Consider the following 14,190-nt stretch of genomic DNA (forward strand, 5'->3'; position numbering starts at 1 on the left):
GGTGTAGCGTTCTCTCTCTTCTATACAGGAAGACCGCTTAAAAGACCCTTTCACCTTCTCAAGTTTGGCTGATTAGCATTATTTGTTTGCTTCATGATAATGCGGGATCAAGATGCCTAATTTTTCAGATAAGATGCCTGATTGTTGTCTACTGAATGTTTTTGTTCATCCATTTGCCTTGTTTTATTGATGGGTAGATCCATCATATGATCTGGTGTTATGTTGTGCTTCTGTCCCCAAGACATGAAATACCTGGCTTAGGGAAGAGTCTACCAGCAGCGATGCTACATGTTTTCGCCCATGATTGATTATCGCTACCCTGCTTTGCATGAGAATAGGCGCTCCTTAACCAACTTTCAACTCTTGTTTATGGTCAGCTTTTTCTCGCCTAATTCATTTTTTATGTCTCCATCCAATCAATTCATTCAGTTATGGGATTAAACTGCCTAACAATGCTCATTCTTCAGATTTTATTTTGTGCATCCAGCATGCCAAAGTTCTGGTTCGCAGCATCTGTTTATTCTCAAATCCCTGGAAGAAAATGAATTACCACCTATGGAAAATATTACGTAATCAAAAACGTTAGCAAGGACCTGATGGTTTCTTATGGTATCTTGCAATTCCAGGTAAGACATCCAATTCATCTAGTAAGATCCACCAAAAACAGGGACTCTTCAACAGATGGTTCTAGATCTCACTAGGAATGCAGTAATAATAAATGAAATTGTAGTGCGTCAAATATCAAAAGAAATTTGGCGGTGGCAGTCGCAAGACCTCTGTGGGGCAGCTCTGAAAGCAGTTTCAATATGTTCCTTTAAATGAACGTTTGACTACCGTATCTTTGGCAGCTTTAATGAATGATGTTTGCTGGTAGCCAATTGCTGTGTTTCCATAATCATGGAATATGTGTGGAAAACACCATTGCACGTTAGGAGCCCCTTGATCTACAAATGAAGTGAGACCAGTTGAGGAAAATAAGCAGTTGCTTGTTCCTAGGTGACACCAGATCACCTCATAGTCTAATTTAGCATGGCTGGGGATATTGCATTAACTTTTCAGTCACATGCCATAAAAATTTACGATCTTCAGTATCTATTCTTTTGGCTTCTCCTGAGAAACAGGCTACGGACTGAGGACAATCTCTTCAAACATGGCCGGAATCATCATCTCAGGTGCCATCATCTATATGGAAGAATGTCTGAAACAGCCAATGTGGTTTTACTTCCTCCTTATGGCGAAACTTCTTGCACAAGCTGAAGATTAGAGGACTGCCAACTCTCTATCGGACCTCTGCGGAACCTGGATGCAGCAAACCATTCCCTAAAAGGATGTAAAAGGATGGATTCTCATCACCGTAGCTATCACTTGGGCCATCTGGTTAGAAAGGAATGATGGAATTTTCAGTGCTCAAACCGAGACGGTGGTGGGCACTCTTAGATCTTCTCCTGTCCAGCTGGAGTTTTGCAACCAAGATAAGATGCTGGGAGGGTAAAGAAAACTCTAATAGAAAATTGGAATTAAGTTGTATTTGTTAATTTTGTCTTACTTCTGGTGCTGCATATCTTATTCAGCCTAACTGCTCTTTGTCCACCTCTCCTTTGTCCATCTCCTCTTACTGTTGCTTTGTATCTTTTTCTGGTTTTAATAAATTTTCAGTGCATAGCGCACTATAAACCTCTGAAGAAGCTGTTACCAAAAAAAAAAAACCCTCTGAAGAAGCCACTGCAAATCTTTCGATTTCATGAATCAATGTTTCGTGTTGGGTAAATATGTTTGGTTCTCATACTATTTTTTTTTCCCCAAGGAGTTCAACCAATGGTACAGCATTCTGGCGCAGAACTCGTAATAGTAAGACGGGAATTCTAAAAACAGGACAAAACAGAAGTCCACTTCTGAGTTGGGATTTTCTTTATGATTTCTAAATCATTAAGGTCACGAAAACTGTGCATAACGTCAGCTTGTTTGCAAATCTACTTCCAGCTTTCGGTTGTTTATCCATTCACAGACAATCAAAGGCAAGGGATGAACCCAAAAGTTTGTACGCCCATCCTTCCTCATGTATTTGCCTCTAATGCATTCCCATACAGCATCTACAGCATTGTGCCATGGCATCACTTCTCTATGGTTTTTTGACCTGTTAGGCGTAACAAACCACCGTTGATGGCCTACTAAAAGATCTGATGCATGAAATTTGGTATTGGTTCTAATACCATCGATGAGATAATTTGATTACTTGAATCTCCACCTGTTGCAACACTGACGGGCTCTTTCAAATATCAAATCTGACTAAATCTTCCATCACAAAAGAATCATAAGTTGTCCGTGCTGGAATACTCGTATCAAAATTCAGGAATTCAAGTTGGCCTCCAAGATTAAGGAGAAAGAAACATCAGAGACAGAGGGTGGGATCAAGACTGCTGATTTATTGCATACAAATTTCTAGAAGTTACACACCAGCAAATGATAATGTCATCAAAACAACAGGAAAAGGAAATTACAAATGTTTCGGAACTCCAGAAAATAAAAATTACAGAGGGCAAAATAAAATCCAACAGAAAGGTTTAAATCAAACAATGAAACCATGAAAGGAGGGGAAAAAAGCATCAAGCGAAAGATAGGGAAAATCCCGAGCACCCAGTGATCCTCTGTCCTCGAGAAAGAAACACGAGCATTGCTTTCTGGTAAAGAGAAGGTTACTATAAGATTAGCGATATAACAACCAATTTTAAAGGTGCTAGAGAAATCAAAAATGGAAACAAAAATGTAATGGAAGGAGAAATTACCTCAATGGCACAAGAGGATGCTTGCATGTGGACCCTTGCTTTAACAATCCACAGATTCTTGTGATTCCACCACATTGGTTTTGAAAGTGGGAGGGTCCTTTGTATACTGAATATATAACTCAAGATAATGTGGAGATGGATAACTTCTGATCTCGACCTGGGGGATCGACTGAATGATGGGCCAGTTGGGGCCGTCCTTAAGGAAGGTATCAAGGAGTGGTAGGCTGCACTTTAGATCAAATAGTTTTAGATTGGGCAGAGTAGCCGGAGAATTTTGGAGCAGCTCCAATAACCACTGTGGGAGGCACTCTGTCTGTCCATCAGCATCGGTGGTGGATGTCTCTGTGGAATAAGATAAACGTACTCTCAGGAATAGCAACTTATCAAGATTCTTCACGTGCTCCAACCTTGGGCACTCCTCTATTTCCAGAGATTTCAGTGAGGGAAGGTTGTTGATTTCTTTTAGGTTGTCGGCTCTATAGATATTCAATTCCTGTAAATTGGTGGCATGCCGTAGGCCTTCTGGAAGAGCTCTCAGCTTGGGACATACCAAAAGTTTCAACTTCGTGAGACGAGGCAGCAACTTGGGGGCTCCTCTTCTTTCTTCACCAACCCCCTCCACCATACCAAACGACCATTCTTCCCAGTTGGACATGCTAGAAAACCGCAGCACTTCAAGCTTGGGAAATGAAGTCGCTCCTGACGATGCACGGGGGCCAAGAAATTCAGGTCCGATGGTTTTGATTGCACCTGCTCCAATCGCAAGGAATGTCAGCTGGGGCAACAGGCCCAGTGGAGGAAGAGCTCTCAGCTTGGGACAGTAATCAAGTTCCAACTTCGTTAGACAAGGTAGCAACTTGGGGGCTCCTCTTCTTTCTTCACCAACCCCCTCCACCATACCAAACGACCATTCTTCCCAGTTGGACATCCAGCGAAATGCCAGCTCTTCAAGCTTGGGAAATGAAGTCGCTGCTGATGATGCACGGGGGCCAAGAAATTCAGGTCCGATGGTTTTGATTGAATCTGCTCCGAAAATGTAAAGGGATTTCAGGTGGGGCAACAGGCCCAGTGGAGGAAGTTGCGGACATGATTTACAAACAGAGAGTCTTATCTCCGTCAGGTTAGGAAAAGAGACATGCAAGGAAGTTGACATCATCCAGCTGGGAAATCTACTACCAAAGAAGTAACTGATCACAAGTCTGTGTAGGTGGGTGGATTGAGGAGACAGGTCATTGTAAATGGTGTCAATTCTCTGGATTGCGGTTGCTTCTGCGTCATCTTCCTGTTCTTTGCAATTCAAAATCAGTGTCTTCAGAAAGCGGCTGTTTGCGAATACCGGAGCTCCCGCTGGTTGTGTCCTCTCCAATCTGTTTATCTCCAGGAATCTCAGCTGGGAGAGAGATTGCAGCTCCTTCAAATCACACCCCTCATCATCTCTTCTATCATCATGCCCGATCACAAATCCTTGAAGATGGTTCAGATCTTTTAATTTGCCTATTCCCTTTGGCACATGAGTTAATGGAGTTCCTCCGACACAAAGGCATCTTAGATTGCACAATTTTGTGATGGCCTTAGGGAGAGTATGCAAGGATTTACAACCTGACAGCCTCAATACCTGTAGGTGTATGAGGCATCCAATGGACTTTGGCAACTCCCTAATGTTCGTCCGATCAAGATCTAAAAATCTTAGGTGCAAAAGATCTTTTATAGAGACTGGAAGGCTCTCAAGCCCCGTGTCGTTTAGGCCCAGGACTCGCAGAAGGCTCAAGCTTCCAAAAAGTTCATTCTCGACTATCTTGGGTCTCTGAGTCTCGAATAGAAGAAGAGTTCTCAAGCACTTCTGCTGTTTTATTGCATCAGGTATTTTTATTCTCTCCCCCATGTTCACCATTGACAAGCGACGAACTTTAGCCAAGGGGTTTATTTTAGGTGATTGCCCGTCACCAAGAAAAGTGCTCTCATCCCCTATCAAAAAGAGAGCAAGGGAACGTAGCAGATCATGCATTTTGCAATAGAAGTCACTATCGAGACCATCTAAAAGGTTCCTCCAAATTAACTCTCTGAGGTAATCCTCTGCTAGATCTTCCATAAGTATATCTCCCTGTGTTGTTTTTATAAAACCTTCGGCCACCCAAAAACGAATGAGATCCCGACGATTCATGCTAGAGTCCTCAGGATACAATGAGCAATAAAGAAAACACTGTTTGAGATGCGAGGGCAAATTTTCATAGCTTAAAAACAGAGCTCCTGGGAGTTCTTCGTGAAGTTGGCTCATAGACCATGCTTCACTTTTAAGAACCTTATTCCATTCTATGGTGCTGCTATCCATCGACCTTAAAACCCCTGCAATGGCCTTGATTGCAAGAGGAAGACCATCACATGTTTCAACAATTTTAACTCCGATTTCTTTTAAACTAGAGATCTCCTCTTCGTCATCATCATCTCCAAAGACATTCTTGTGAAGCAATTTCCAGCAACTGTCATTATCCATTTTATTGGCACGGTGGATCTTTGCGCCAATATTTCTAGCAACGTTTGTATTTCGAGTAGTAATCAGAATCTTACCACTAGCTGCTGCATTTTCAATAGCATATCTAAGCAACTTGTCCCATACATCTTTCTCCCATACATCATCTAATACAATAAGGAATCTTTTTAAAAGTATAGAGGAAAGACGGGGTACGAGCTCCGCCTTAGTTTCATCCTCCTTATACTCTCCACCCGCACCCCTAATTATATCTTTTAGCAATTTTATTTCTGAAAATTCCTTGGAAACACATGCCCATATTCGTATAGAAAAGTTCTCTTTCATCCTTTCATCATTGTAAATGCTAGAAGCAAGAGTCGTCTTGCCTATTCCACCCATCCCAACAATTCCCAAAACTCGGTATTTTTTATTATCCTCCTTAATTAATGATTGAACCAGACTCTGAGTAGCCTCTGCAATTTGCGGCCCCACAAAATCGGACTTGACCGCACTAGGAAAAGTCTGACGGGGATTTACTCCGCTCTCTTGGGCGCTTTGCTTCATGTTTTCTAGTATAAGCAATTTTGATCTGTCCTCTTCAATCTCCTTTAGCCTATCATTCAGTTTTCTAATTTCGCTGCCAATTTAATGGCGGAATTTGATGCAGCTAAAGCAAGAAAATAAAGATAAGGGACGGCGTACCGCTGATTCTGATGGATGATCTTCCAACAATATCCTGCCCTCGATCATACAACGGTCGATGATATCGTCCGCATCATACATGATATCTTTCAACTCCGTCACCCATCTATTGACACTCAGGTCTGCATACATCTTCCGCTCCGCTGATTCAAGAAAGCCGCTTATCCTCTCCATTCTTCTCTGAAGCTTCTTGATTTCATCCTCCACGCCTAGCATCATGGACATCTCTCCCTCTATAAATTCTGAAAGTTTATCAATATATCTTCCCACAAAGGCATCTAAGATCATGGCCATTGTTGGAGACTACTGTCGGAGGATGGATCTCTCAACACTCAAAAAGGACAGGAAGCTGTGTGGCACTACGGATCCTTCAAAGCCTATATATAAAGATACCAAATAACATGCCTGTGGAAATGCTCCAGAAAAAGAAAAAAAGATAAAAGAAAAAAAAAAAAAAAAAAAAAAAAAGACAGCATCCGCTCTATTTGTCGGTCACTCAATTTCCTACTGGGTGAGTGATGAGCTTCCTTAGGCGACCACGTGCATTGTACACCATGCTCTGTTTCCACCGGCCAGCTATATTAGTTGTTTTTACATTATTTTTATTATTATCCAGTTACCAGCGCTGTTGACAACCTGTCTCCTTTCTAACTCCTCTCAGATTCCTTTTAGTTAAACGAGAATTTAAACTAGAACTAGTGGACTGGTTAGGGCCCCTTGGCCTTTTAATCTATTCATGCATTGTTTAATGTAGTCACTGTTCAGATACGAACTCCAGGTCTCCTCTTTCTCGGAAAGATCGTATTTATATCCTTCGTGCAGGAGCAAGGTGTGCTTTCCTCCGCTCAAAGCGACCCCAGGCCCAGGATCATCTGCTCCCCGCTGTGAGAGTGCTTTCAAATCTGTATGATAGATGTCCCAATGGTCGTCGGACGAGAAGAAAGGCCCATCAACCGCGTTTCTTCCTCGAGAGGTGTCAAAGGGATGGCACATTGTTTTAAAGTTAGGGTTGGCAATCAAGTTAGATTGAATTATGTATGGATCGGATCTAATGCTGATCAGATCAAATATTTATCAATCTAAATTTGATATATTTATTAAATAAATCAAAAATTTATATTTAAATTTAATTTATTTATAAATTTGATCTCATTCATATAATTTATTTATTAAATAAATTAAATAAATTAAATAAATTTGATTAAATTGGTTCAAAAAAAAATTAAACAGATCAAATAAATTTTAAATAAATTAAATAATTTAAATTATGTTCCAATCCAACTACTAAATATGTTAAAATGCGTTAAAACGGTCGAAGATTTAAATTTGAATCAATTTATTTAATAAACAGATCTAAGTAGCTTGATTTTTTTTTAATCCAAATCTATTTGTATTAAATTTAAATTTATTTAAAATAGATCATTCATGAAACAAGCTAATGGACCGAATCATAAATTATAATCCATGGCTACAGTGCCATAAAACGTTGGTCTAACTTGTTAATCGCCTAGGACTGACATCCATCACGTGGTAGGTGGATGATTCTTGATGGATGGTGATATTTTTGTTCGCGCGGGATGCCTCGAAAAAGTAGTCGCTGCAAGTTGCGATGGGTTAATGGCCTTCTCACCCCAAAAAATAGTTTTATATGGCCATCTCGTTCTGCCTTGTCCAGCGTAATTTAACCCGAAACTGTGCTGGATGACAGATAATACACGTTACTTTTGTTATCACAAAATTATTTCTTAAAAATAAACAAGTCCAGATTTCAATTGCTCTAACATATTTTAGCATATTTTAAGAAGATTTATATACTGCACATCAATTATTTTATCTTGGAAGTTGACATGAAAAATGGCACGAACATGATAAAAAATCTACTCCCCGTGCCATCCTTCAGTTGCCCACCGGTGCAATGCAGGAACGCAACTTCCAGCTTCCCTAAGCGGCCGCATATATCGTCACCCGAGCCACCTAGCAATTTGAGTTATTTTTATTTTATTTTATCAGCACTGCCAACCTGTTGCTTTTGTGACGTCTCTCGGCTCCGCGTTATTGGGATATGTAGTATTATGAATTATAATTTCATAAATTTTAAAACTTATTTATTTTAAAAAATAATAATGGTTAAAAAATAATAATAGAGGAAAATATTTTTATTATATTTGATTGATAAAAAGATTATTTTGAAAAATGATATTGAAAAAAATTATTGTAATTGATTGGAGATAATTTTATATAAAAATTTGATCAAATTTATAAATATATCTATTAATATAAAATAATTTTTTAATATTAAGACGGTATTATCATCTTCTATCAATTTTTAATCAATTTTCGTATAATGAATATCATCGTATAATTCTTTGCAAAATGTCATTCGCATCTTAATTTTTTTACTAAAGTTTTTTAATGAATAGATTTGGGAAGGCATCAAAATAAATTCAATAACCATGTATGTGCTTTATTTTTTAAATTTTATTCTTTCCGATATTTTTATTGTTATTCATGTTTCATTCTGCATCCCTCTTTATTAAATGCATTAAAAGTATTTTTGCCAACTATGAATCACCAATACTTAAAAATCTACCAAAACTCCTCCTGAAATTTGTTTTATCTTTTTTTTTTGAAAAATAAATATGACATCCACTAATTTTTTTATCATCTCTCTTTTATTTTTAATACCAAACTTGATAATTTGATATAAGATTTATTTCTCGATTAACCTCAACCAAACAGACCGTTAGGATCCATTTGATGTGGGTGAATTTGATATGAAAAAATACATCCCATATCAGATTATTATATTTTATATGAAAAATAAAAAAAGATATTATAAAAAAATTAATGGGTCCTATATTTATTTTTGAAGAGAGAAGATAAAATAAATATCATAAAATAATTGATATTTGGTATATTTATGAGTGATGGTAATTCATATGCGACAAAAATATGCTTAAATTTGTTTTGATATAATATTGAATTTATTTTGATATCTTCTCAAATTCTTTCAATAAAAAGCTCTTGCAAAAAAATTAAGATGCAAATGATCTTGTGCAAAAGGCTATGTGATTATAATTATCATATAAAATTTGATTGGAGATGACAATACTATCTCGATATTACAAGACTATTTTATATTGACGGACATACTTATAAATTTGACCATATTCTTATATATGATTACCTTAAACCAAATATAGTAATCCTGTTTTGGTGTCATATTCCAAAGTATTTTTTCCACTAACCAAACATAGTAAAAACTATTTTCTTCTATAATTATTTTTTAGATAAATAATTTTTAAAAAATTATTAGATTATCTCATAATCTGAATATCCCAACCAACGGATCCCTAAGTTAAATGAGAATTTAATCTAGAACGAGTGAAATTATGGCCTTTTAGCTTTTGAATCTACTGGACTGTTGAACTAACACATAGATATAATTTAAATAGTAAATTATCATTCTGATCATAACTCGAGATCTCCCCCTACCCAAAGATAAATTATGATTAAAATTATTTTATCATGTATATTTTGGACCATCCAAAAAAAAATCATTACATCATCTATTATTGAAAAAAGATGCACTGTTATTCAAACTTGATTGAAAATTTTAAATAAAAAATATTTCACTGTTTACTATGATTGGTTAGCTGAACTTTTACTATTTTAAATAGAAAAAAATTTACACTATTAGATGATACGATGGCTTCTCATTGGATGGTCCAAAATACATGTGGTAGAATAGTTCTAATCAATAATTTATCGGTTGAAAGATGTCATGGCAAGTCTAGTAGGCACAATATTTTAGACTAGAGTGAGCATATATGCTGTGCAATATGCAAGAGATTATTCGATCGATTATACCATAAAAGATGCATTCATCCGGTACCATAAAAGGTGCATTCATCCCATGTGACCATACTTTCCTATTCTTATTTCCTGATCTAATGCAGGCAAGAAATTAGCTAAGGCTTGCTAACCAAAACCTTTTTTTTAACATTCTCAGTTTGCAATCTTGTGGCTCATTCTCCATACAGCATGTTGGATGTTTCACTGGAGAATTAAAATGCCGATATCCCTCTCTTCAATCGATTATCCATTCCTAGTCCCATAAAAACTCCAATGCTAACATATGATGCGTTGGGTACTTTGCTAAGGCATTGATATCTCCGATTACTTCCCTTAATTGCCCTTATAGAAGTTCTTATGCTAGCCTATTGCACGATCCAACATTAGCATAACCATAAGAAAAATCTATATCTATTTTTTATTTATTTGAATAAAAATACATGAGGACTCTTACGAGCATGCAATTGTCCTATATTGGCCATAATTCACTAGATCATAAATATTTATAGAAAGCCTCTTTGAGTGAGATTTTTGATTGTTGCAAATGAAACCAGAACGGATACACTTATAGTGCATGTGTCCTAGCGAACGCCGTAGCATCAGTCTATTTAGGTTGACAATGAACTTGTTTTGATGTTTATATTGGATTTCGAGTGTTTGTGATGGGATTTGAATAGACCCTTAGAATCATGTCAAAAAAACTATGTTAATTATGTTTAATATAAATCATGCTTTCTAGTGTTGCCACTCTTTCATTTCATTTCAGGAAGTCAGGATATTGTGCCGTGAAGCTTATTTGGATGAAGCCTTGATTTGCATTTGAAGATACAACTAGTATCGGACTAGCCAGAAAGGTCTATATCTAAAAGAGGATAAAGAGTTGCATGTTTAGGTGCCTTCATTTTTAAAGGCTCTCGCTATCATCACACTAATATTCCAAGAAGGTAGAACTACAGATATAACACTGGGTTATGTAAAAGGATGTGGCATTGGGCTATAATAAAGTTATAGTATTGGATTATAATAAGAATATAGCACTAGGCTGGGTAGATATTCTAAGTTGCGTCCTCTTCTATGATAAAAAACTAAAATAAGGATAAAGATAAAGGCAATTTGATGGGATTGATTGTCGAAATTTACTAGTATAATTCCACTAGTTATGTTATTATATAACAACTATTCTTTTATGTTATTACATAACAACTATCCTCCAACACAATAATTATCCACTTTAATGGTTGATTCTTATATTTGGTTTCTACTTTTGATGGTTCTCCAACTACTGCCAACCATCTTCTTACTAAGCACGTACATAAACATCATCATTCTATAACTATCAAACTAATAGTTAGATCTAATCAACCTTTAACTTATCCTAACAATTTATGTTGGCTGTCTCTTCCCTCATTCGGCTTATAGTTTAGTTTATTATTGGGAATCTGAGACCAATATGATTATCTTGATTTTCTACTAATCAATGGCCAAAACTTAACATTTTAGGTAGCTTATTCACATCATGGCAGGGTTCTATTTGTTTGGCCTGATTCTCCGTCCTTAATATGATTTCACGATCGAACTCTATCTAATCTTAAATTACATAATTACTTTGATTCTATTGAACTTAATCCACGTGGCATTTTTTTTGTCGTTAACTAAATTGTTGAGATATGATGTAAATACATTTGTACATGATGATCTATATTATACCAAGCAAGTTGCTTTGGGTTCCGACAGCAAAATAATCCCGAGATTTTGAGAGAAAAAGGGCAGAGAGTTTTCAAGTGATCAAGCTTGGCTCCAACTACTGGCAATTAGGAAGAAGAGAGAGGGAGACAGAGAGGGGCTCAGTAATGGCTTGATCACAGAGGGAGGAGGTTTAAATAGAATAGAGTTTGAAGGAATAAACTCCACCTAACAATGGATAAGATGAACCATTTGCTAGGTGCAACCACCTCTAATGGCCAACAGTATTGCATACCAGTCCGTCATGCCCTCTTCGGCCATTCGCCCAGCTTTATATCTGCCCATGTCAAAGGATTGGATAGGGGATCATGCTTTCCTGTTTCGATTTTTTTTTTTTTAAATTTTTGAATTGAAGTCGATAAAGATTGCCGACTTGAATCTAAAACATGCCCAATTAGGTCAAGCTGCACAGCATTAACCCTGATTAATATTCTTATGGAGAGCCGATACAGGGAGTAAGCCACAATATATGGTCTCTGTAGAACATGTGCAACCACAATGGGAGATGCCATATCATTGAGTCTTGTAACTTGCGTTGATCAAAGTGATCACCGATAAACCAAATTTTTTACTTATAATTTGGTGAAACTCGTACAAAGTTGGGCAGTGATATCAACGACAAGTATTTTTTGCACGTAGAACTTTGTTCATGGCGTCAAACAAAAGCTCTCAAAAATATCTGGATCAAAAACCTTAGCAGGAAGACTGAATCAACAGCATGACTCCTCCAAAAAATCCATCATCCATGGATGTGCGAGCAGCCAGAAGGATTCCCTATCAATTCATCATGGATTTTTTTTGAATAAAACACCAGAAATCACCTAAGACAAAGTCATAAGAATAAGAGAATCTTGCATAGTCCAAACTTTTTTTTTTTTGATAGAAAATGTGAGGGAGATCCATCCGATTCATTAAAAAAACGGATGTTACGTACAGTGTTACACTGTATACGATTACAAGATATTTATTGCGAATATTTGGGATCATGACTAAAATCTCATGCAGACATCTGAATAGGTGACTTGTAATATAAAAAATGATCATGTAATGAAGAGTCACGAGTATTGTGTTTCCATTCCTCTCTTAACTTCTACGGTGACTGCCAACTTATTTATTCATGCCCCATTTGAGAGCCGTAAGGGCTTTGTCAACTTTAGACTTCGTTTGGCGATCATAGCATGAGATCAATTCGGCAAGCATGGTGAGCAGAAAAGAGTAGGTGGCATTGAGGAGGAAAGCATCAAAGATGAATATTCTTTTGTTTTTCTTCTTCCATAGGATCCAACAAACAGATGTGATTATCAAGTCCCAAATTTGAGGACCGATACTATTGGAGATTATTCATTTATCATTATCTCATAATTGGGGAACGGAAGTGAAAGTTATTCATACCTGAAGTTTATTTGCAATACGCTGCTAAATTATATTGGAATAATCACACAAAACCATTAGATAATCAACTGATTCCTCATGATTTGCATATAATGGACAGCCAGAGGAAGGTTGCATGGTCCAAATTTTATAATCCCAAAGTCTTCAAGTTATTCAAAAAAGAAGATGCGTAATGAATATATCCTAACAATAATCAATACCTATGGTACATTTTATCTGGGATTCCTGTGATATTAATCCTTCGGCCAGACTTGTGTAGCTACTTCTTCATTTGCCTGACTCCATCAAGTGGCATCCTAATGCTGAAATGTTGCGGAGATATTTTTCTGGTCCCATGGCAAAGTTGCCTTCATCCACTTGCTTGTAGCTATCTTGGGTCTTTTTCTGCTGGTGTGTTCTCCCTGTCAAAGGAGCCTTCCTGATTGCACACAAGAAAAGGCTTACACAAATATCTCTAGAAGGCTTCACATGTTTGAGGAGCAATGTTTTCAGAGCTTTGCTGTTGGCCGTTTGGTATGATTCACATTGCTTTGTCTCACAGGATTGCTTTATTAAATTTTTTGGTGATACAGGCTTACTCTTTGTTTGCTTGTGTATGGATGTTTTCTTCCTCTCTTTTTGGCCCATTTTTGAGTTGTTGTCTATGGGACACACTTCTCCTCTCCTGTCCAGACTTTATTTTCCAATAATATAGATCACAAACTTTATCAAAAAAAAAAACTTTACCAATAAACATTGGTAGCTGGTTCTCTCAACCTCCTTTCAACCTACAAAAAAAAAAAAAAATCTTTACCAAAAAAACAATTATCAGCACCTCGAATATATCCCAACAGCTCATGAATCAAACTTTTACGTTACGAAAATATCATACCAATTGGCATTAGAGTTAAATTATGTATCTGCAGTTATTAATTCCAAAAACTTCTACTGCCCAAATAATGACTAAAACATTGATAATTGAACTAATCCAAACATAAAAACCAAATGTCTCACAGATGGTTTCGGTTTCGCGGATGCTGATGCCCATCTGGGTAGGGAAAGGCACTGCATTTAACTCACATTCTTCACCAACTGTTAACATAGTTTTTGCAAGTCTATTTGGTCGGCTTATAGACCAGATGGAGATCCAGTGCACGGGACTTTTTTTTTTTTCCTCCTAAATATAATATCCTGGGGTCTTGGGTCGGCTTCGGTCTCGGCCTATTCGGGCCAAAAAGTACATTTATTTTCCCGGGTCCATTCACCTGC

General features: G+C 37.1%; 1 protein-coding gene across 1 annotated transcript; it reads right to left on the reverse strand.

Moving 5' to 3' along the window:
* Positions 1-2,403: 2,403 nt before the first annotated feature.
* On the reverse strand, positions 2,404-6,246 carry LOC105055351 (putative disease resistance protein RGA4). The gene is given in 2 exon segments (XM_019854092.3): positions 2,404-2,678; positions 2,784-6,246. A coding segment is annotated over 1 exon segment (3,423 nt). The 3' UTR covers positions 2,404-2,678; positions 2,784-2,823.
* Between the last annotated feature and the right edge of the window lie 7,944 nt (positions 6,247-14,190).

Source organism: Elaeis guineensis, chromosome 12, assembly GCF_000442705.2.
Source record: "Elaeis guineensis isolate ETL-2024a chromosome 12, EG11, whole genome shotgun sequence".
Taxonomy (NCBI): Eukaryota; Viridiplantae; Streptophyta; class Magnoliopsida; order Arecales; family Arecaceae; genus Elaeis; species Elaeis guineensis.